The sequence below is a fragment of the Dreissena polymorpha genome, chromosome 4, assembly GCF_020536995.1.
Source record: "Dreissena polymorpha isolate Duluth1 chromosome 4, UMN_Dpol_1.0, whole genome shotgun sequence".
NCBI classification, from domain to species: domain Eukaryota; kingdom Metazoa; phylum Mollusca; class Bivalvia; order Myida; family Dreissenidae; genus Dreissena; species Dreissena polymorpha.
In genome coordinates, this window is record NC_068358.1 from 3,381,476 (window position 1) to 3,403,885 (window position 22,410).

A 22,410-nucleotide genomic window follows, 5' to 3' on the forward strand; every position below is an offset into this window, starting at 1 on the left:
CTTTAGTATTTTATAGAAAACTAGTACGCCCATGTACACAAAGTATATAAAAGAACAAGGGTCACTGAAAAAAATGTTTCTTACCAATGTATGATTTTATGCGCTATCATAGCGTTCTATGTAAGAGTTGTAACTTCACTGTCTTTCGACGTCTATGCCAAAACAGGGCTTACCACGCTATTTTCGATAGAATGTGCAAATACTAAAATGTAGTACGTTAAAGAGTTGTAGAATTACAAATTTGTCAAAAATTTATACAATTATAATGTGTTTTATTGATCTTTATTAATAATGTGCTACTTAAAATCGATATATGTTTTATTAAATTATTGTTAACTCACTTTATGGAACATTACTTTCCGGCCCATTCGCCCCTGTTCTGAAAGTAGAGTCTTTGCACATCACTGAGGTTAATTTAGAATCGACATCGATGGTCACAGTGTATATCACACTGCAAACACACGTTTATGCTTTATTTGCTAGGTTGAACAGAAGCTGACGTCAACACTACAGCTAGAGATCACGTGGCGGGATGTTAGTCTTGCCTGGGAGCCCGAAAAGCGCAACGATATCGTAATGGTGTTCCTTCCCCAGAACGACATCTGGAAGCCGGATATCGCCATCATGAACGGCTTCGAGAAGATCACGCAAATGGGTTCATCGTTCATGTACGTGAATGTCAACTACAACGGTTCGTGCTTATGGAGACCGTATCAGATAATTGAGACCACGTGCCAAGTTGACATGACGCATTTCCCCTACGATCGACAGACGTGCGCCTTGCAGGTATGTGATGCGTCAGAGTGTTGGTATATAATAGTATTTACATGTTCTTATCAAATCTCCTCAACTATTGCCATGCATTTAGCTAAATCACCAGAAAAAAAAGAAATATGTATGATAACTAGAAACATATATTCTCATTTTCCTTTACGTAATATAAACCAGAAAAGTTAAATGGAACGCTTAACTGTAACACTTAAACTATTGGATTTTCAACTTTTCTTCATTCAGTTCAATAATGTATATAGAGTAATTTTTTTCCTTTTTAGTTTGGAACATGGGGTAGCTCAGGTACCGTAAAAACAGCCTTCGGCGAGAACGGCTTACAAAAACACCACAACTTTCAGGATAACGCAGAATGGAGTTTGGTATCGCTGGGCGTAGATAACTCCAGCACATACCAGGCTGGAACCGTGAAATTTCATTTGTTGATAGAACGCAATTCTAGATTTATTACGTTTTACATGACCATTCCAACCGTCATGCTTGCATTTCTGAATGTCTTCACCTTTATTATTCCCGTGGAAACAGGGGAAAAATCTGGATTCAGTATGACGATCTTTCTCTCGTTCGTCGTTGTCTTAATTGTCGTAAACGATTACATGCCAGACAACTCTGACAACATTTCTCTCTACGCCGCTTATTCTTTGACGATGACATTTTTCAGCGCCATAGTGGTAATGCTAACAGTCCTCCAAATCAGGGCAGCAAGTTTTGTGACTAAACGCTACCCCATCAGCAATCGCACTCATCGGTTTGTGCGAAAGATGTTTGCAATCAGGAATAAGATTTTTAGGATTAAAGATACTCCTGAACAAGAATTTCAAGAAGAGAATGATTTGGTTGACACTGAAACTAAGACTGAGGAACTTGAACCAGAGGAAGTTAAGGATCGGTTAAAGGTGCCGATGTACCCGCAGTATGATTACATATATATGGCTGGTGAAAACGACGTATTGTTTCGAAAGGAGCTTACAGCTTCCTCGATACAATTTGAAAGGAACTCTTTGGTGAAGGGAAGAGAAACGACAATTACAACTGACCGGGCACATTCGATAGACGTTCAGACACAAATTACAACAAGAGACGAAACCAGAGTACTAAATGGGTTTGTAGGGAAAAGTGATGAAGAAAATCAACAAAAACTTCACGACAGGGTCAAACGCGTAAGATTTCCGAATGAGTCAAATGTTCGTCATGTTGTTGAAGCAGAAATATATACTTCAAATACTGAACATGACTCTGACGTTGAGAGCGATGGTAGTCATGAATCTCTAGAGAGCGAGGATTTAGATGTAACCAATGCGGATGAATCTGATGAAAACGCTGATAAAGAGAATGATGAAGATTATCAAAGTGCTTTAGCTGTTAGTATTGTTAAATACAATCAAAATAATCAGGGCAGGTCCATTAACGACGATTGCAAGCAAGACCAACCTGGAAACATCGACATAAAGAATCACCAAAGCTCAAGAGCACTCTCACCTATGGTAGAAAGAAATGTCCAACACGAGGCTATTCTATCAGAAACTATTGCAGGCGACAATATTTCGGAAGATTTTTACGAGAAGACAAATAATATTAAAGTTGTTGCGGAGGCGGAATTTGGAAGTCGCATTTCCATTCATGATGATAATAAGGAAACTTGTCTTAAATACAACGGTATGATCGCTATAGCTGACGACACACAGCCAAATAAACACGAATTTGGGAAAACCGAGGAAATAACCGTTAGTCACACCAATATTATTAATAAAGATGACGATTCTGACATGGAAATGGTTAGAGAGTTTTGCAATAGCAGCCCCACTGACGAACCATCAGCTACCACTCCAGTAAATGGTCAAAACTCTGCCTTAAAGAAAATCAATCGGTCCGTCTCGTTTATGGAAAAACGGATTCGACCAGTAACGCCCAACAGAACTATTTCCGAGGCAAGCAACAGACCAATATCTCGAAATGAAAGCCGCGCGAGCGCAAGAAGGTTAAACTCTAGCAACTTAGGAGGAAGAGTAGCATTTACGGGAACCAAGTCGACAGGCATCGATACTAAAACAGCATCTTTGTCGACAAAATCAATACTGGTGAAGCGACCACAATCAGCGGTGTCAGAGATCTGGAGAATTTCAGACGTAGCAGTCCCGAAACCGTATACTAAGGAGGAACTTAAAAGTTATCTTGAGGACAGGGAAAGTCTCAGCATTTGCAGCACCCCTGAGCCTGAGGATAGTCTGGCAGGGGATGGCATTGAGCCTGTAGAGTGGCCGGACATTGTCCAGTGCTCCGACATGATTTTGTTTGTCATCTTCTTGGTTATTACTCTTATCGTCACATTGGTTTTCTTTATTATAATGATAGCAGGCTCCTAAAAAGTGCGAACATTCTTTCACTGAGATTTATATAATAACTATTTAATAATCAGGATGCCATTGTTTGGATGTGTATACAGTTTATTCTTTATATTTATGGGATTTAATGAATGTAACAATTTAAAACACGTTTGCTCATTTGGAAATGTCGATGTTGGTGAATGAGCTGGTTCTGAAAGCAAGTGAAAGTAAATAATAAATGGACTTACCGTTGAAGGATTGCTTGACGTTATTATGAAACATGTAATATGTTAGACATTAATTTCTTGTTCTGTGTTTGTATTGATGTCGTGCTCAAATTGGATGAGATGGTTTGTTTAATCTGTGTTATTTATGCATGCAAGCGTATTTGCACGTTCGAAATACCTATTGTGAACTCGTCAATTCTCGATTACAGCGTTTACTGTAGTTGACCCGCGTCATGCGAAAATGGGTTTAACGACATATGCGACAAGCAGTGCTTTTGCGTATTCTGGTATGGAGCTACCGTGTCCGCTAATGAAACCAGAGAATTTTGCTGGTCTACAGTTGCGCTGAATGCATATAACTTAAGACCCGTTTTCGCAAGACCCGTTCCATTAGTTATTACGTAGTATTATTGCGTTATCCATATGGACAATTGACGATGGCTAATGACAGTAGCATTTTCCATTTTTACCATTATACTATATTTTCTACATATAGCTCCATCATAAAGTGTGACTAAAATATTTAAGCATAAGACGTCTTTTTCAATAAAGATATTATATAAATATTGACATTAATGGCTAAACAAAATAATGAAAAGTTTGATTTTCCTAATATATACTGTGCCGTCCATACTACCTTTTTTAATTGCTCAGTCTTGTTTGCTTTGATATGGACATCCTAAATGATGGAAACATATATGTTTTTATTCCTAGTTTTACTATTATGTATCTTATAGAATGTTTTGATACAGTCGGGACTTTTGCAGGCCAAAATTTCTATCGCGATAGCCAAAATAACTTTCAATTTTATATTTGAAAAGTCATGAACAATCAAGATAAAATTTAAATACTTGTGAGCAAGTTCATTAGAAATCAATTATTTTTATTTTAGAGATTCTGCCTTAATAAATATGTTATTGGTGAAAAAAGTGATGTTTCATGGTGTTATTCTTTCACATAATTAAGATTAATGTATAAAACAACGTATCAAAAACATTAATAAACTGTAATTATTTCAGTATTGCATGAAGCGATGTAAAACAAAAGGTTATTGTGTGTCATTGAAGTGTAACAACAATTATAAAATGATATTGAATTGTATGGGTAGTTATATTTTAATAATAGCGATAAACACTACCGTTGTGCATTATTTCTACCAGCAAGTAAACCATAATAGGCTTTATGCTAAAAACATTGCATACGACTTTGAAAATCAATTAATTTAAACCGAATATAAAACCCAAAGGATAACTGCAACAATTCATTGCGTGGGGTGTGTTAACACTCATGCCTTGTTCTTCCTTATCTCCCTTCTCCATTGGTGGTGCAGACTCATCTCAAACTGGAGATTCGTATATGACATTACCTCACGGGTGGCACCAGTAATGAAATTTATGATCTCGACAATAGACAATGAAAGAATGAAAGGGCAAGAGCATACGGGAAGTCAGCACGGAAAAGTCGAAGATTATGGCGAACAGCAAGATCAGTGCATACATCAACATGAACTGCGAGAAGCTAGAAAAAGTTGGGATCAACCCTGTCCAAGGATGGTAACACTACCACTGAGGTCCAAATAAGATTTACCATGGTGAACGCAGCGATGGCCAGACTGAGCAGGTTGTGTACAATTAGTTTCATCAACTTCCCCAACAAGTACAGGCTCTTCAAGTCGCTCGTAGTCTCCGTCCTACTGAACGCCTGCTAGACCTGGACGCTTCACGCTGATACAGAACGCAGGATACTGCAGTTTGAACACAAATGTCTCCGAACACTACTCCATTGCTCCTACAATGAGCACAAGACCAACAGCTACGTTTGGAACATTACTGCAACACTTGTTGACCCAGAAGAGCCCCTATAGGAGACCGTCAAACGTCGAAAGCTGGCTTGGCTTGGACACGATTCTCTGTGCAAGACTATTCTTCAGGGCACGCCAGAGGGAGGTCGCATTCGAAGCCGTAAAAAGAAAAGCTTGATGGACAATGTTAACGAGTGGACATCTCTTCCGATGGCTGAATTTCTCTCAGTAGCATACAACAGACCTGACAGGAGGAAGGTTTCTGTCTCTCGTCGCCTTTCATTTCGTATCTCATTCCCTCCGCCCCCCCCCCCCCCCTCCAAACGCTCAGACCGGTCAAGGGAAGGATGATGATGATGGTGTATTTTCACCTTGTACCAATATAAATCTTAAGCAACGAAATCACCCTCATACAAATGTATTCTTATTCACATAACACTGCTATACGCTACACACTTTCAGCTGCTAGCAGTGAGACCAGACCATCAGACTCTCAGGTGAAATCAAATTAGTGCCTCGTAACGTTTTGTTTGTTCTTTGCTGTAAAAGTTAATTCAAAATACCTGCTTTCTGTTAAAAAACGGGTTTATCTTATTAAGTATTTTAGTCTTTCTACACGAAAGTCAACCAATTTTATTTTGATAAAAAATATTTTGTGCTTGTTGCGATGAAATCGGTAGTATGAACTCGATTGTATAGATATACGTGGATGATACTTGTGTCATGGTTTTTGCCTTTACCAGGAAGATCTTTGAGCTGTACCTACATACTCATAAATACTTAAAGTTCAAGAAGAACTAGGTGTCTGCATAGCTCTCGGATGGTAAAAGTTTAACTGCCACTGAGGGGGGCGCTCTGATTATCTCTTTAGAAACTACTTGTTCTACCAAGAAAACTGACTTGCGAGTATGCCATTAGCCTTAGTTTTTTGGTGAAATATAGCTAAAGTAAATTGGTCTTATCAGTGGTGATACAAATCATGTTTGTAAATATTTGTAGATTCATAGGTTAAGAGCAAGAAGTAAAACTTGTTTTGTGATGAACAAAGGAAATTCTTTGAAATGATGAGAAATTTAACAATTTTCATTTACTATGAAACACATGTTACTTTTGGAAACAATCATGTATAGCCAATAAAATTTGTTTAACTCGTAATCATGTTTTGTCCTTTAGATATTATTGTTTATACTTGTGAGTAGTATCACTACGTTGAATGTTTGTTAAATTGTATAGAACACATGCAGATTTGATCCAAAAGCACACATTGCAATACTGAACAAAGCTACAACAAGCGATGTGTTTGTCAGAAACACAATGCCCCCTATTGCGCCGCTTTGAAGCTTTATATTTGACTTTTGACCTTGAAGGATGACCTTGACCTTTCACCACTCAAAGTGTACAGCTCCACAAGAAGTAAGTAAGAGATTGAATATAGAAATGAATATTTTTTTTGACCTTTGACCTTGAAGGATGACCTTGACCTTGACCTTTCACCACTCAAAATGTGCAGCTCCACGAGATACACATGCATGCCAAATATGAAGTTGCTGTGTTCAATATTAAAAAAGTTATAATAAAACTTTAATGAAGATTAAAGTTTTAGGAAAGAAAAATACAGTGATATTTGACCTTTGACCTTGAAGGATGACCTTGACCTTGACTTTTCACCACTCAAAATGTGCAGCTCTATGAGATACACATGCATGCCAAATATCAAGTTGCTATCTTCAATATTAAAAAAGTTATCAAACTTTAACCAAGGTTAAAGTTTTGGTGACAGAATGACAGAATGACAGACAGACAGGACATAAACAATATACCCCCGATCTATCGATCCGGGGGCATAAACAGAGTAACACTTTTAAGGTAACGGGTGATCTTAATTATCCCCGCCATAACCGTTTTGATTCTTATCATGCTATTATACATCAATCGAGATTAAATAAAAATAATTTAATTCGTCACTGTGACACAATATTTTAAATGCATTTGCAGGTAATATGAAACATAAATATAAAAAAATACTATATTGACAAAATTATTTGTGGTTTTTATTTTATTTCCTATTACCTGCAAATTCATTTAAACTTTTAAAGTATTGTTTCACAATGTAAAATATATTAATTTTATTTATTATAGATGACTATATTGACAGTGTTCAAGTCCAGCATAAACACGACGAACACAAGAACGTTTCCTGGCGCAGACATCGGCAGTGACCACGACTAGTGCTCACCACCATCAAGCTGAACTTAAAGAACAAGCGCATCAGATTAGACTTGGAGAAATTGAAAGACCCAGGGGTAATTCAAGCACAGAAAGGTGACAAGCTTGCAGCGCTGAACATCTTAAACAATGACATCGACATCATTAGCAATAATATCAAGGATACCCTACTATTATCGGCTGAAGAAGTGCTTGGCAGAGAGAGAAGGAATAACAGGCCATGGATGACGACCAAAATCATTGACCTATGTGACAAAAGAAGAGAGCTGAGGCATAAGAACACCAGCATGGACTCTAGGGCAAAGTACCAGAACGCGAACTGTCAGGTAAGGAGAGTTGAAAGAGGCCAAGGAGGAATGTAATGAGGAACTATGTTTCATCAAAGAGATGACCGCAGGTAGCAGTAAGAAGGCCTGCAGCACCCTTAAGACCCTAAAGAAGATCAGTCAGCTCAAGGCTGGTGGTATATCAGACGCTGACGGGAATCTCCTTACCGAGAGTGCCGCAGTCCAAAACAGATGGGTTGAATTCTGCAGTGTCCTCTATAACTATCCCCTCCAACCGGACTCCTGAGTCTCCTTCAGAACGATCCCAGAAGCGCCCAAATTAAATGGCAGATGTGGAGGAAGCAGTGTGCAGTCTTATGGAATGAAACACTCATGGAGTGTCCAATATCCCGTCATTGTTTAGTGGTTAAGGACGAAGCGCATCATGGTTATAGTCCATGTATACAGTAAAAGGTGATTGTAATACCATATTCTTTTACGCAAATGCAACACATATAACACTGTTAATTTGTATGGTACTGTTCATGCCAAGTAGTTATACAAACGGGTGTTGTCATAAAGTACCTGTTTGAATAAGTATGGTTTTACCCAATCTCTTGAATAAACCTATGCGTTATTCCTGTGGTGGTAATATAATATTGTATAAGCTCGATCGTTTGCAATGTTTAACAATATCGTGTTTTTTTCAAAAACATAAGCAAGATAAGTAACAATTTACCGGTCTGGTCTGTTACCTTTTTTTCCGTGGGTTTCATTACATGTTATAATATTCATCATTCCACGTATGTTGCCATATTGTGGTATGATAGAACGTTATTTTTATGCCTCCCTTCGAAGTAGAGGGGGTATATTGTTTTGCACATGTCGGTCGGTCCGTCCGTCCGTCGGTCCGTCGGTCCGTCCATTAGATGGTTTCCGGATGATACCTCAATAATGCTTAGGCCTAGGATCATGAAACTTCATAGGTATATTAAACATGATTGGCATATGACCCCTATTGATTTTTAGGTCACTAGGTCAAAGGTCAAGGTCACAGTGACTCGAAACAGTAAAATGGTTTCCAGATGATAACTCAAGAATGCTTACGCCTAGGATAATGAAACTCCATAGGTACATTGATCATGATTGGCAGATGTCTCCTATTGATTTTCAGGTCACTAGGTCAAAGGTCAAGGTCACAGTGACTCGAAACAGTAAAATGGTTTCCAGATAATAACTCAAGAATGCTTACGCCTATGATAATGAAACTCCATAGGTACATTGATCATGATTGGCAGATGTCTCCTATTGATTTTCAGGTCACTAGGTCAAAGGTCAAGGTCACAGTGACTCGAAATATAAAAATGGTTTCCGAATGATAACTCAAGAATGCTAACGCCTAGGATCATGAAATTTCATAGGTACATTGATCATGACTGGCAGATGACCCTTATTGTTTTTCAGGTCACTAGGTCAAAGGTCAAGGTCACAGTGACAAAAACGTATTCACACGATGGCTGCCACTACAACTGACAGCCTATATGGGGGCATGCATGTTTTACAAACAGCCCTTGTTATATTAAGCTTGTCTATATGCATTATTTCTGTATTTTATATATGTCGTTGTTTAAACAGTGTTTCCACTGGGAAATCCGTTCATTGCTGACGAAGCGTGACTTTATTTTCCGGTCGTGTTTGTTAAACGCGATATTAGTCCCAATATTGTGCACAATGAATTACAGTTTGTTTTAAGTAAACGGCTTGTTTAAATTTCAATCCCTAATCCCATCTATTTATTCACTAACTAATTGAATTGCTCACTCGTAAGATATATTCACTTTATTGGGCGCACTATGATAAGACACTTAATTAGCCTGTCGTCTAAGTTCTGGCCGCAATTGATTCAGTCTACCTCCTATTTGTGATCTATATAATAATATTCAATGGTGAAGTGATCATCATGGCCTTGAGATAATTTGTGATTATGCGTTGTGTACGTTGTTAAATTCTTGAGTACTCTTGTGCCACATGTACTCTTGTCTTCTATGGAATACTAATACGCATACCTTTCTGCGTATCATCATATTCGTTGCAAGTGAACATGCCTCTCTATGAACAGTTGACATTCTTGTTAGCTGAAGTCATGATACACTCTGTTTACAATCGTTCGAATTTTTTCTTGTTTTCACTAATCTTTCTAGTCGATTATCATATTTGTCGGTTTTGTGTAATTATGTGGAATGTAGTTTGTTTCGCATACAGTAAAAATATAATATGAAATATGCAATAGCTTGAAAGTTTATCATTGTGTTTCTTCAACTCTTCCTTGTGCACATGTTATGTGAACATAGAAGTGATTATTCGTTTTCTCCCATAAACGCTAAATTTTAAAGGATATACATTTAATATCAAGTATTGAGACAGAAGGACAAGGCGTTCCGTCTAGTGCAACGGACAATCTTTTATCCTAACGCTTATTGCTTTGTAGAAGAAAACTCTAGGTATCGTGAAAACTTTGCGTTTTAGTACAGTCAAGGATTTTTCGACATCTTTATGATGGACAACATTTGGCAATATATATGTGATGAAACGTTAATTCTCAGATATATTTCTTTAACTACCGCTCGAGAGCTACTTGACAACTCGTGATTTTTCCAGAGCGACATGTCCTTTTTGACCTCGCTCCTTATGCTCTTCTAAATGAAATCCCTTGCTCTTGTAGAAAAAAATTGTGCCCGTATGAGAAATACATGGTTGCCAATATGATGTTGTTTTATATTAATCATTATGTACAGTATAGATAGTATTATTAGACTATTTCTCGTTGTTATTTTGCTCCGCACGAAAATATAAAATTCGTGAAACAAGAACAATATTGTATTAATTGGGTAAAGGTATTTTATAAGTACATTTCATATCAGCCTGATCACCACAGAGTAATTTGCATGTTATATCATACATTGATGATAAACACAACATCCACACATTGTCAAAGCCTTTATTTTTTACACATGTTATGTTTAATATCATTAAATTATACGGGCGTTTTGATTCTCTCTCAAATACACGTCGACATAAAAAAAAACTTATGATGATACACGCTGATTTGTTCCGTGTTGTTATACGAACCGGATTGCTTAAATCCGCATTTAATAAAGTAATTGTACAGCACCCTTGTTATTTTATTTCATTCACCTGTTGCAATACACCATATATAAACGAAATATCAGTCAATAAAGATGTCTATCAGAAAGGCACAATAAAGCTATGCGATTTTTTTTTACAAGAGTGTATATCAATCTCATGATTTGCTCTATGCCGAATCTACAGATGCCCCGCCTCTGGCGTAAAACATAACTTCACAAGTCAATCGACTGGTATATGCCCTTATCGACTAGCGAATTATGCCGAAAATCTGTACATGTGGCAGCTAATGATGAAGTATTTGTGCATATGGGATGGGGTACACGTGCGTTTTTTATTATTTAAGAAGTACTAAGTATTATTAAATATCAATATCCAACGATTGTCAAATCAACACGTTCGATAATACGTATTGGGATATTCTAAAATTACGATATAAACTCGTTCTAAAATTTCCCTAAACAATAAATAACAAAATAACGTAACCAAACAGTCGCCGCGGTATGTATATTAATATGAATATATTATTGCCGCAATGTACGTTATACGTAGAGCCTTTCATTTGAGTGAATATGATTGATAAACTTCGTTAAGCGAGGTACGTTATACGTAGAGCCTTTCATTTGAGTGAATATGATTGATAAACTTCGTTAAGCGAGGTACGTTATACGTAGAGCCTTTCATTTGAGTGAATATGATTGATAAACTTCGTTAAGCAAGGTATTTTGTAAATACCATGCTAGAATTGCAAGTATGAATTTACATTTGACACTTCATCAAGTATTTATTATTTTTCATACTATGCTAAAATAACACAAATTAGCGAAAATATTTACCCTCGGAAATACATTATCTTAATGTATTCAATATTCAATAAAAAATATATATAAATTAAGCGGTAATAAATCGACCATAATTCCAACGTCAGGTATGAGTCTGGCAATTTGCACCGTTGATGGCGACATGGTAATCGCATTGTTCTTAGCATATGTTTGTTATCAATTAAATTGCTATAAATGACAGGAAGGACGTTCCCTTTCATTTACAGTAATGCTTAAGAAATATTTCCGATGCACACAAACGTCAAACTTATTCATACTAGAGGTTCATGCGGCGTCAATACAAACGGTGTTCTAGAAATGATTTACTCGCCTTAGATTACCACAAACATTCCGTCAGCACTTGTTTATTCGGTCGTACTAACCACCTAAATCATCTTAATAGGACAACTAATTTCGTTTCTTGTCACAACCGACACGTAATCCAGCAAAGTTAGAGTCGTTCTGAATAACCCGTAAACAAAACTAACCAAAACGCCCAACTTTGAGTATGCGAAACACACCAGTTCCAAAAGTAAAAGGTCAAAAATCTCTATCCAACCTTCGGTAAAAAGCTAAGAAAATCCTTTCAATTGAAATGTGGTCATCTGCTTTCATTCGTTTTACAGCGGTGTACACACATAAATTCCCTCTGCAAGCTCCCCAGCTTATGAAATACATGGAAATTGTAAGGGACATAGCTCATCGCAAGCCTGGCTTCTCTTTTGCTTTTTACGATAATCAATTTCGTAAGGCACGTGAAACGTCCACTTTGCCTTGGGATAGTCTCCATACAGAGTTCTGGTTAATGGCAGTTACATTTCAATCAAACCATGTATCTCCCCAGCCCTTTCGTTCCTCACGCACAGGAAAGGCTGGATATTGCAACCCGGTCAAAAAGGTTCCTTGAATAAACCTTTTGGCATTTCAACAAGCTTTCTGGATGTACTTCTCACAAATGCTCGTTGCCACATGTCTGTGGGTACTGTCGTGGACCACACACAGCCTTCAACTGTGGCCCCTCAATCAAGGACTCAACCTTCAGAAACCCCCCCTAACCAACCCCCTAAACCCAACAGTCAAACAAAATCTGGTAACACCAATTTAAATTTATAAATTAGCCCCGTACCTTCAAGGTTATCCACTGGCACAATACATAATACAAGGGTTTACAACTGCTTTCAAATGTGGTTACACAGGTCCTCAAACGAACACAACATGTCAGAATCTAAAATCATGCAGTGACAGCCCATCGCTCGTTGCTTCCAAATTACAAAAGGAATTAGATTGTTATAGAATTAATGGTCCTTTCATATATCGACTCTTACAAAATCTTCGTTTGAGTCCAATCGGTTTAGTCCCTAAAAAAGAACCTCGTTTTGTACGTAAGCTGTCCGTTATTATCTGTTGAACATGCGTTAGGACCAGGACAACCGGACATTAACGGACATAAACCGGATACGTACAGAAGGTGTAAAAACGCACTAGTTCCGAACAAACCGTAAACTAACGTATGAAGATCGCACATCAAACGGAGAACTATGTCCGTTTTATCCGGTGGAAAATTTTGAACATGCTCAAAACTTCCCAACGTACGGAACGGATGTCACCGGACATCGCCGAACAAGGAGCGGATTCACCGGATATGAAACGGACATTAAACGGATAAGAACGGACATGAACGGATAAAATGATTTTATATCCGTTTCTCGTCCGTTACCTCGGTGCGATCGGGCCTTAAGATTTGAACGACCCATTGTTCCAACATTCATGTATTTCGATGTATTATTCGATATTCAAAGTTAGACACAAAATACGTGCGAATGCAATTTTTAATAATCCATTCAAGTTTCGTCTGTATTTATGTGTAACGTTTAAACGAGGCGAATGATGATTTTATTAATTGATTATTTGTCACTTTGCCATCTTAATTGACACGCATTTCGTCTGAAACAAGATGCCAATGCTACAGTAACAGAAGTGTGTTTAAGACAGATGGACGAACGTCCTATCCATTTCAAATGTCAACAAAGATACATTATTTGATTGTTAATTTGAGCTGAGTTGCTTGGCAACGTGACGTCAGCAAAATAGGTTAACCCGGGCAAAAATTCCATGCTAATGCATGAATGCGCGAATATCACAGTTTACATGTGTCTTGGATGTCTAACTGTTGTTTTACTTTTATATACCATGTACTTGATGGCACGCACAGATTAGAATAGAACATATCTTACTTGCTATTCACGTGAATATAACTTTGTTGTGAAAAATAGAAAACTTGCGACTCCGATCCCGTTTTGCTACACGTAAATTCCAATCATGTTTGGGATATCATATTTTACTTATTTGACATTAATTGTCACTATTTCCATCCATTTGAATTACTTTTCCTTGATTAAATATAAAAATGGAAGGAATAATACTGTTTAACTTAATGTATCGGTCTCAATTAGTGTGTTATGCGTGCTTATAAGTACTGGCTGATAGCAATCTAATGCATTAAAGGGTCATTTTCACGTTTTGGTAAATTGACAAAATAAAAACAAATGTTTCAGATTTGAAAATTTTCGTTTATGTTATGATATTTGTGAGGAAACAGTAATGCTGAACATTTAACGTGCTCTAAAATATCTTTTATATGCATCTTCTGATGATTTAACCCTTTGCATGCTGGGAAATTTGTCGTCTACTAAAATGTCGTCTGCTGAATTTCTAAAATAAGCATTTTCTTCATTTAAAAAAAAAAAAATACTATCAGAATAGCAAACAGTTTGGATCCAGATGAGACGCCACGTTCTGTGGCGTCTCATCTGGATCCAAACTGTTTGCAAAGGCCTTTAAAATTCGGTTCCCGCACGGAAAGGGTTAAAAACCTGAAAATTATAAAGCGTTGCAATGCGAAACGATTGAATAATTTGGAGAGTTCTGTTGCTGTCGTAACATTTTGACACTACGAGGATTGCTTATATAAAGTATTAAATACATCATTAAAGTATTGTATGAGCACGGATGGCCGAGTGGTCTAAGTGTTAGACCTTTACTCCAGGGGTCAGTGGTTCGAGCTCAGATGAGGGCAACATTTTTATTTCTTTACGTTTATTCTTGATGTTTTTTTTACTGGAGCATTTTAGATCCAATGTTTACATTTACAAATATAAAGCATTTACTGACAAACTTCAATACATGCCAAACTCTGTGAAAAGGTCTCTTTTAAACATTTACCAATTGAAATAAACTATTAAGTGTGGTCACATGGATTTGAAAATAAGAACATAAGCATATTACATGCAGATGGTGCACAGCATAGTTGACATATATTTTCTAAATGTAAACCAATGATTGCGCTTCTTGAAGCTCTTTTTATTTGATACGTTTGGACAATTGACTGGGCAGATAATATTATTGAACTGCCACAACATCCAATAAAAAACTAATAAACTTTCCTACGTGTTGTTTTAAAATAATTTATTATATATTTACTATCGGTTATGAAATTTTAGTCTAAAAACAAAGAGGATGTATTAGACGCAAAGATATGACATTTCACCCACAGGAAAAAACATTTAGTATTTCTCGGAAGTTTATGTTAAGTTAAAACGTAACACATAATATTCTTTTGACAACCATTAAATAACTAAATTGAGAAACTTGTGTTTATCATTGTTCTTGCAATATCCTCATCGTTAGCATCAAGATAAAACTTTTAGCGTGTATGAATCGCGTTTATCACATACACAACTTTTATATGAACTCTGGACACAATAAGCTAGAACTTGGCCGTTCTCTCTCGTCTGATTGTGAGTCATAGGAAGTTAATCGCTTTTCCAGTTTTCCAGACGGATAACTGCTGAACAGTTCGTTGGGAACGTTATGTTGATATAAAGATAAGTAAGGCAGGCAATCTCTGTCAGTAAATTAGTATAGCAGTCAATCAGATCAATCAGTATGTGCGGATTAATCCATTTATGTCTAGTGGACTCTCCCATCCTTCTAAATTGGATCAATTTATTTCCAAAATTAGGGATGTCTAGTATATTTATTTCTATATTTAGAATATTACTTACTGAAATTCCTTAAAGCAAACAGTGCAGACCCAGATGAGACCCCGCATCATGCGGCGTCTCATCTGGGTCTCAGCTGTTTGCAATGTCCTTTTTTCAGGACGCTAGGCATGAAAGTAATTAACTAACCTGCGACAATGTCCAATTCCGTGCAGATGATGCTGGTGAACAAGGGCTGCCACATGTCTTTCGCATGTTTCAAAGCCGCTGCTCTTAATGTTTAGGTCGTTTGTTTTATTCAATAATGTTAAACATTTACAACAAGTTGAAAGTAAATAGTTTTTTTTCCACGTGCGTTGCAAACATGTGAGAGGACATGAATGCCATGTACAATGTGACCCCTAATGATGTTATATTAGATGTAACTACTCGAAATAATTGACATGAACAGCAAAATGACAGAAGATGAAAGGTTGCGTTCCGCCTAAGCTATATACCAAATTAATTCCCGAGAGTTGAAAACACACTAAGCCTACTGTGGTGGAACGTTATTACTTAAAATTAATCATAAAATAACAGCTGCGTGATAATGGGTCAATTAGTTATTTTCTGAAGTCCTACGTATCTCGGATAAGAAAATGTATGCTCTTTACAGGCGGAATTTGTTATTGGAACTTAAATGCACGAAATTCCGTTATAAGGGAAAGCAACGCACGATATTCAACGTGGCACACGATCACTTAACAGAACATTTGCTAATGTGATGTTTTATTTTGTTTAATTCCCACTTTTGAAAACATTAATTGTGCCGCGTTCTGAGAAAACTGGGCATAATGCATGTGCGTAAAATATCGTCCCAGATTTGCAGTCCGCGCAGGCTAATCAGGGACGACACTGTCCACTTTAATGGTATTTTTAGTTTCAAGGAAGTCCCTCCTTACCGAAAATAAAGTTTAGGCGGAAAGTGTCGTCCCTAATTAGCCTGTGTGGACTGCACAGGCTAATCTGTGACGACACTTTCCGCACATGCATTATGCCCAGTTTTCTCAGAACGCGACTCAATTCATATTGCATTGAATATAACATCAACAGATTTAACAGTAAAACAAAAGTGAGCAGCTTATAAAACATTCCACCAGCTTTAAAACTTGTAATCTCTATACTTTATAATTATACTTACACTCTTTGGTTTCAGTTCCGAAATGTGAGCACTGTTCGACAGGGACTAAACTTTTGAACTTCATTTTCACTATACGCGTTCATGTGAGGACGTGGCACAGTTTAGAGACAGCAAACAATCGTTCAAGTAACGCACATGATGAATTAAACAGAAGAGAAAGACATTAAGACATGAAGAAATTAAGCTAATGCCGGTGCACTTTAGAACAACTCGTAAATAACCACCCACCGCCGGCAAATTTAACGAAGAGCGATCACATAATTGTATCGTGAAAAGAATCATTTCAAAACAACGTGAAAAGAAATAGAGCAAAGTATATATAACGATCGTCATCAGAAATCATTTGTTAGTTTTATTGCCCTTCGATTCAGTAAAAGTATGTGTAATGTCTTTTTAAGCATTTTGAAAACAACAAAAGAAACATTTATAACTGCGCTAACAAAATGTGGTTGGAATATGGTGTATGAAAGGAAAATCAATGTCAGAAGAGCTATACGACCATAACTATTTGTTGTTTAGCATTTCAACGGCATTGTCAACGAAATAGTAATTGTTTTGAAATAAGATGGGAACATTTAAAATGCAGCGCACATACTGCGTGCCAAAACGCTGACCTTTCTTAATCAGATAACCTGTTAAAACCTCGCATTCATTCGGAATGTTTTAGCTACTAAACACAAATAATGTTTTAAAATGCATGCATTCACCCGGACATTAACATAACACATCGATAAGGCATTTATGTGTTATACGTGTAATTGTTTAAGAAAGTCAATACTAAGATATTAAACACGCGTATTTACTTGTAAATTAAATTTTGGATGCGTTATTTGGGGGTAAAAAGGTGAATCAGGAACGTGGTCGCAATGCCTCGTTTGCAGTGTGAAACAATCTTGGGAATACGCTTTATAAGGAGGCTAGTAGTAAAGTGTCACGGATTTAAGCTTTAGTGGTATAGCCATCAAATTCCAGGAAATGCAGATTCGATTCCCCGCTTAAAGTAACGTTCTCACTACGGGCACTATAAGATCGGCGTCATGCGAACAAGGGTCTTATGTCAATTATGCGCAATCTCAGTCTGGGCTCGTACATTCCTGTCCGTTAATGAGACCGCGATACCTTGCGTGACTTTATAAAGGACATCGTAGGTAGCTCATGACCTGACTAAACCAAAGCCACAAATGTTGTCGCTAATTTTCTAAGATTAATGTAACGTCGGCCAGAAACCATTTGGAAGAAACGTGCCCATGTTGTCGTCTGATGACCTATCACGCCATCTGCCTTCAATGGCGTTAAGTGTCGTCTGTGTATGCACGCACAAGTTGTTGGCCTCAAGGAATTGATGGTCGGAAATCAATGAATGATTAAATCTTTTTGCGGTGTATCTTTCTTGATATAAACAAAAACTTCGGCAAAAATATAAGTAAACATGTTTTGTTGGGTCAATAGTTTATAAAGTATTAAGCCCATAAAATAAGTCGCAGTTCGTGTTGTTGGTTGTTAAACGTGATCTAGATTCTAGATACCAGCGTTTTAAATAATTGAGTGCTCAAAAGAAAATGAAAGGAATATCCCGTCAATTTTTGTGATTTACCCCTTATCCCCTCCCCTCCCTACCCTGCCCCTCTCAACTAGATATTTTTGACATTTTGTCTTCATGCAATACCTGAATACATGCAAATACTATGTGAAAAACGAAATAAGACCATAGGGTCAAATACCTTTTTTATTTGTTATTACGCGACATGCAACTTTGAATTGAACTCCATTATTTCTATACTTGTGTCAAAACAAATAATACTTAGTGATAAACTTTTAAACTGGCAAAATTTCGGTAGTGTGTTAGCTTAATACACCGACTCATCTTGAATAGAAACAATAACAGTATAAACGTGTGGTATTAATACCCGTCCTTTTGAAATAAATGGACAAAGACACAACAGTTCCTGAATGTTATTGAAAACCCGAAGCGCCCAATGCGACCAGAGTAGTCCAGAAAACAGTCTCGCCTGGAGGTAAGTTACATATTATGAAGTGCACACACGTGTATATTTTACGCATGCGCTATTAAATTCCATATTGTTCTATATTAACTATACCATGTTTGATGCATAATAATTTGAAACACAAAAATGCATCTTAGACGAAACACACCACTTCTTGCTGGCTTTATGTTGTTGTTATTGAGTATGAATACATTGCACAAAATATGTGAGGCTAAAAACCACTAACAACAAAGTATTGCAAAATTATTGTTGTTGCTTCTTATTTCTTACGTATATACATTTAATGTGATGCCTACTAATAACTAATTAAACCGTAGTTTATAAGCTATATGCATCGTGCACCCAACTATTAGTGCGTAATATCAATCTGACAGCATGTAACCATTATTTCAGGACTTCCGGCTGGCGCATATTTAAGACAAGGCAAGAAACAAGTCTATTTGTAAATAAAGGCCGTCGGCTCAAAATATTGAATATATGTAATCTACATTTCAGATATTTTTCCGTAAAGCAGTTTTACAATTTATACTGAAGGAAGTTAATTAAATCACAGGTGGTTATCGTTTAACTATGATATTAATTAGTAAAAACACCATTTTGATGTTTTCACTAATTAATATCATAGCCACACGCTAACCACCTGTGAATTAAATATTAAAACATTATAACACCTAGTTTATTCGTTGTTTTCGATCCGAAAAGAAAGCCTCTCCCACCCTCCCCCAATCGGTAACCGGTTGCGCAAAACGTCATGCTTTAAGAACATTTAGATATATATAGTAGTTTATCCATTAACTTTCTCAGCAAGGAAATTATTAATTAAGTCGCAAATATATTGTTCCAATTAAAACAAAATGTGATGTCATCTTATAGTATAAACAAAGCGAATTTTATAAGAAATCGATTAAATTATGTGTACTATTAATTAAGTTAAGCACGTGGACTTATGGCGCTCTTCTATAATATAATATAATATAATATAATATAATATAATATAAGCTTTATTATTAGTAGTATTATTATAATAGGTAAACAGATTAAATATTGCAATTTGTTAAGAGTTTGAACAAATTAATGAAAATGCATTAATGAGTATATTTGCTGTATTACCGGTAATAGAATTAGTAGATGGACAGCGGGTGTTTTGGTACTTTTACTGGGTCCAAGAAGTTTAAGAGATTAACGTTTGAAAGACACATTTTAGTCCAGCTGACGAAACGTGTGCACGAGACTGTTGTATTCCTTGCAAACAGCCTATCTAATAGCATCAATTATAAGTGAACTGTTTACTTTCCGGAAACGAGAACTTGCATAGCTATTTCCCTTCGACATTTTACGGAATGTTTATTCGTTTGGTTCGAATACGAATGTTTTCTTCAACCTCAACGATGCAATCACACATGAGTCCAATTCACCAAACGTGCGCACAAGACGTTTGTATTCCTTGCAAAAGGCCTTTCTAACAATAATTAATGAACGTTAACTTTCAGGAAACAAGAACTGCATAGCCATTTCACTTTAACATTTTATTGGATATTTAATGTGACTTTGTCACTGTAATGGTGTATGTAACATATGGATACCGGCTTTATGTGGAAGAAAAAACTACAGTATATTATTTATATTGAACTAAGGGTCAACATAATTATATCAATAATCCAGAGCTTTAGAAACATAACATTGCATGTGCAAACTAAGGTAACATATTTGCGCAATTGTGATTTAGTAGCAGACCACAATTAAAGGAGGCACACCTATGCAAAGGTGGTTAGCATGTGGCTATGATATTAATTAGAAAAAAATATCATTTTGAATGAAAAATATTCGAATTATAACGAAAAATCAACTTCTCTGAAGAAACAAATTTCACTTTCAAACTATGAACAGGCAAAACTTCATCAATTGTGCAGCGATTTCCATATTATGAAGGGCACCTACATTATAACGAACGACTTTATCGCAAGTAATGACACTGTTCATTAGTTGCCCCACGCAAATAAGCAGAAGAAAACTAAATCTCCTGTAACGTATGGTACTTAATATCTTACACTAATAAGCGGTAATGTGTGTCAACGGAAAGCAAAAATCTTGTCATGAATGGCTGGTATACATGTATAATAATCAAGAAAGAAGATTATAATTGTGTCATGTTGGTGTTTTGTTGTGGCCGTCATAAGGTTTCACTGTAGACGTCAAATTAAGTATTGCTAATGAACCGCACTAGCTTTGATCAGATATGATGTTTTTGTGGCAATTCCTCTCATATATGCGTCAATACGTCACAATATGAAATTAAGATATTGAACCTGATCGATGTCAAACGTTATAATTATAATTATAAAGGTATATTGTTTTCTTTCAGCATCACATGTAGAATTCGCTTTGACATAAGAAATTCGTCTAACTCATGCACCGTGCACTGTCGATGAGAGGTCTTTTTCAGAACACTAAGTGTCATTAGTTTGCTTTGCACAAGAAAAATGACGGGCAGTAATTTTGTATATATTGAAGAAATAATTGTTTTAATTGTACTGTACAATTATTCTAATTATCATGTAATGGTGTATGACACTATTTCCTTTAAACGGTTAACATAATTGAGTTAGGATATGAAGATCCTCTCAACACAATCAAATAAATTAATTCAACTCTTGCATTATTTAAGGCCTAGATGTGGTTCTTAAGATTTAATTTCCTGATTTTGGTCTCTAATCAATATGAAGTAAACTATTCGATAACTTTATCCCCACCCAAACCCCGAAATATGCAGTTATTTGTGGTCAAAATAATAACATTTTTATAGAGATCTACACAACGTTTAATGCATTTTTTCAACATTAAAGTATAATTTGTTACAACATTTTCAAAGTTTTCAACAGTTTTCACAAAAATATACATTCAATAACATAAATCTGTCTTGAATGATATAACAACATTTCCTAAATTCCGGGGAAACTATGTATAGGTTCCAATTCCAATGATAAAGCAAACAAAAACAGTTGAGAATTAATGTCACATTGTGGCAATATTCTGCAATAATGTTTTGTTCTAAAATACATCAAGGACCATCTTTGCTATCAAAGAAATAAAACAATCATCGGTGAACCTTTCGAAGACACTGGATACAACATAATCACCGTCAGCAGACGGACCGCCGCCGCGTCTGCAAACCACGTATTTACCAGAATCTTGAGCGCAGCTCTTTATCCAGACGACCAGATTTGTATCTGCTGCAACAGACGATTTGTCAAGAATGTTTATGCGTCATGGAGAGTGGAAACAGACACGAGTTATTTGCGAAAGATTTATTTCATTTCAAAATTATTTATTTATTTGATTGCCAGCATACCAGCACTCCTTTACCTTAGCAATATTAAAAAGCATGAGAGTTTTATGAGCTTCTGAGAACTTTGTTTCTCAATTGTTAAACAAAATATTATCTTCGAGAAATGTCTGCTGTAAGTAAAGCGCCTTATGTACGGAATCCTGATAGTGCGATCTATAACCTCGCCATTTTTTCATCAAGGCGACACTAGACACACGAATCGATAAACGATATTTTTCGCGACAGTCGCGGCGACGCACGATATTTTTAACACGATATATCGCCTTTTGGGCTACTTAC

The 22,410-nt window shown here is 36.5% G+C and overlaps 1 protein-coding gene across 1 annotated transcript; it reads left to right on the forward strand.

Moving 5' to 3' along the window:
• Nucleotides 1–241: 241 nt before the first annotated feature.
• LOC127880242 (uncharacterized) lies at nt 242–4,272 on the forward strand. The gene is made up of 2 exons (XM_052427552.1): nt 242–786; nt 1,053–4,272. Exons 1-2 carry the CDS (start codon nt 577–579, stop codon nt 3,150–3,152), a joined length of 2,310 nt encoding a protein of 769 aa, XP_052283512.1. The 5' UTR covers nt 242–576; the 3' UTR covers nt 3,153–4,272.
• The last annotated feature ends 18,138 nt before the right edge of the window (nt 4,273–22,410 follow it).

What these genes read in the sequence shown, in the direction of transcription:
- LOC127880242 (XM_052427552.1), top strand. Translation starts at nt 577, where the DNA reads ATGGTGTTCCTTCCCCAGAACGACATCTGGAAGCCGGATATCGCCATC. An exon ending in GACAGACGTGCGCCTTGCAG is followed by an intron (nt 787 to 1,052) that starts GTATGTGATGCG and finishes TTTCCTTTTTAG; the next exon opens with TTTGGAACATGGGGTAGCTC.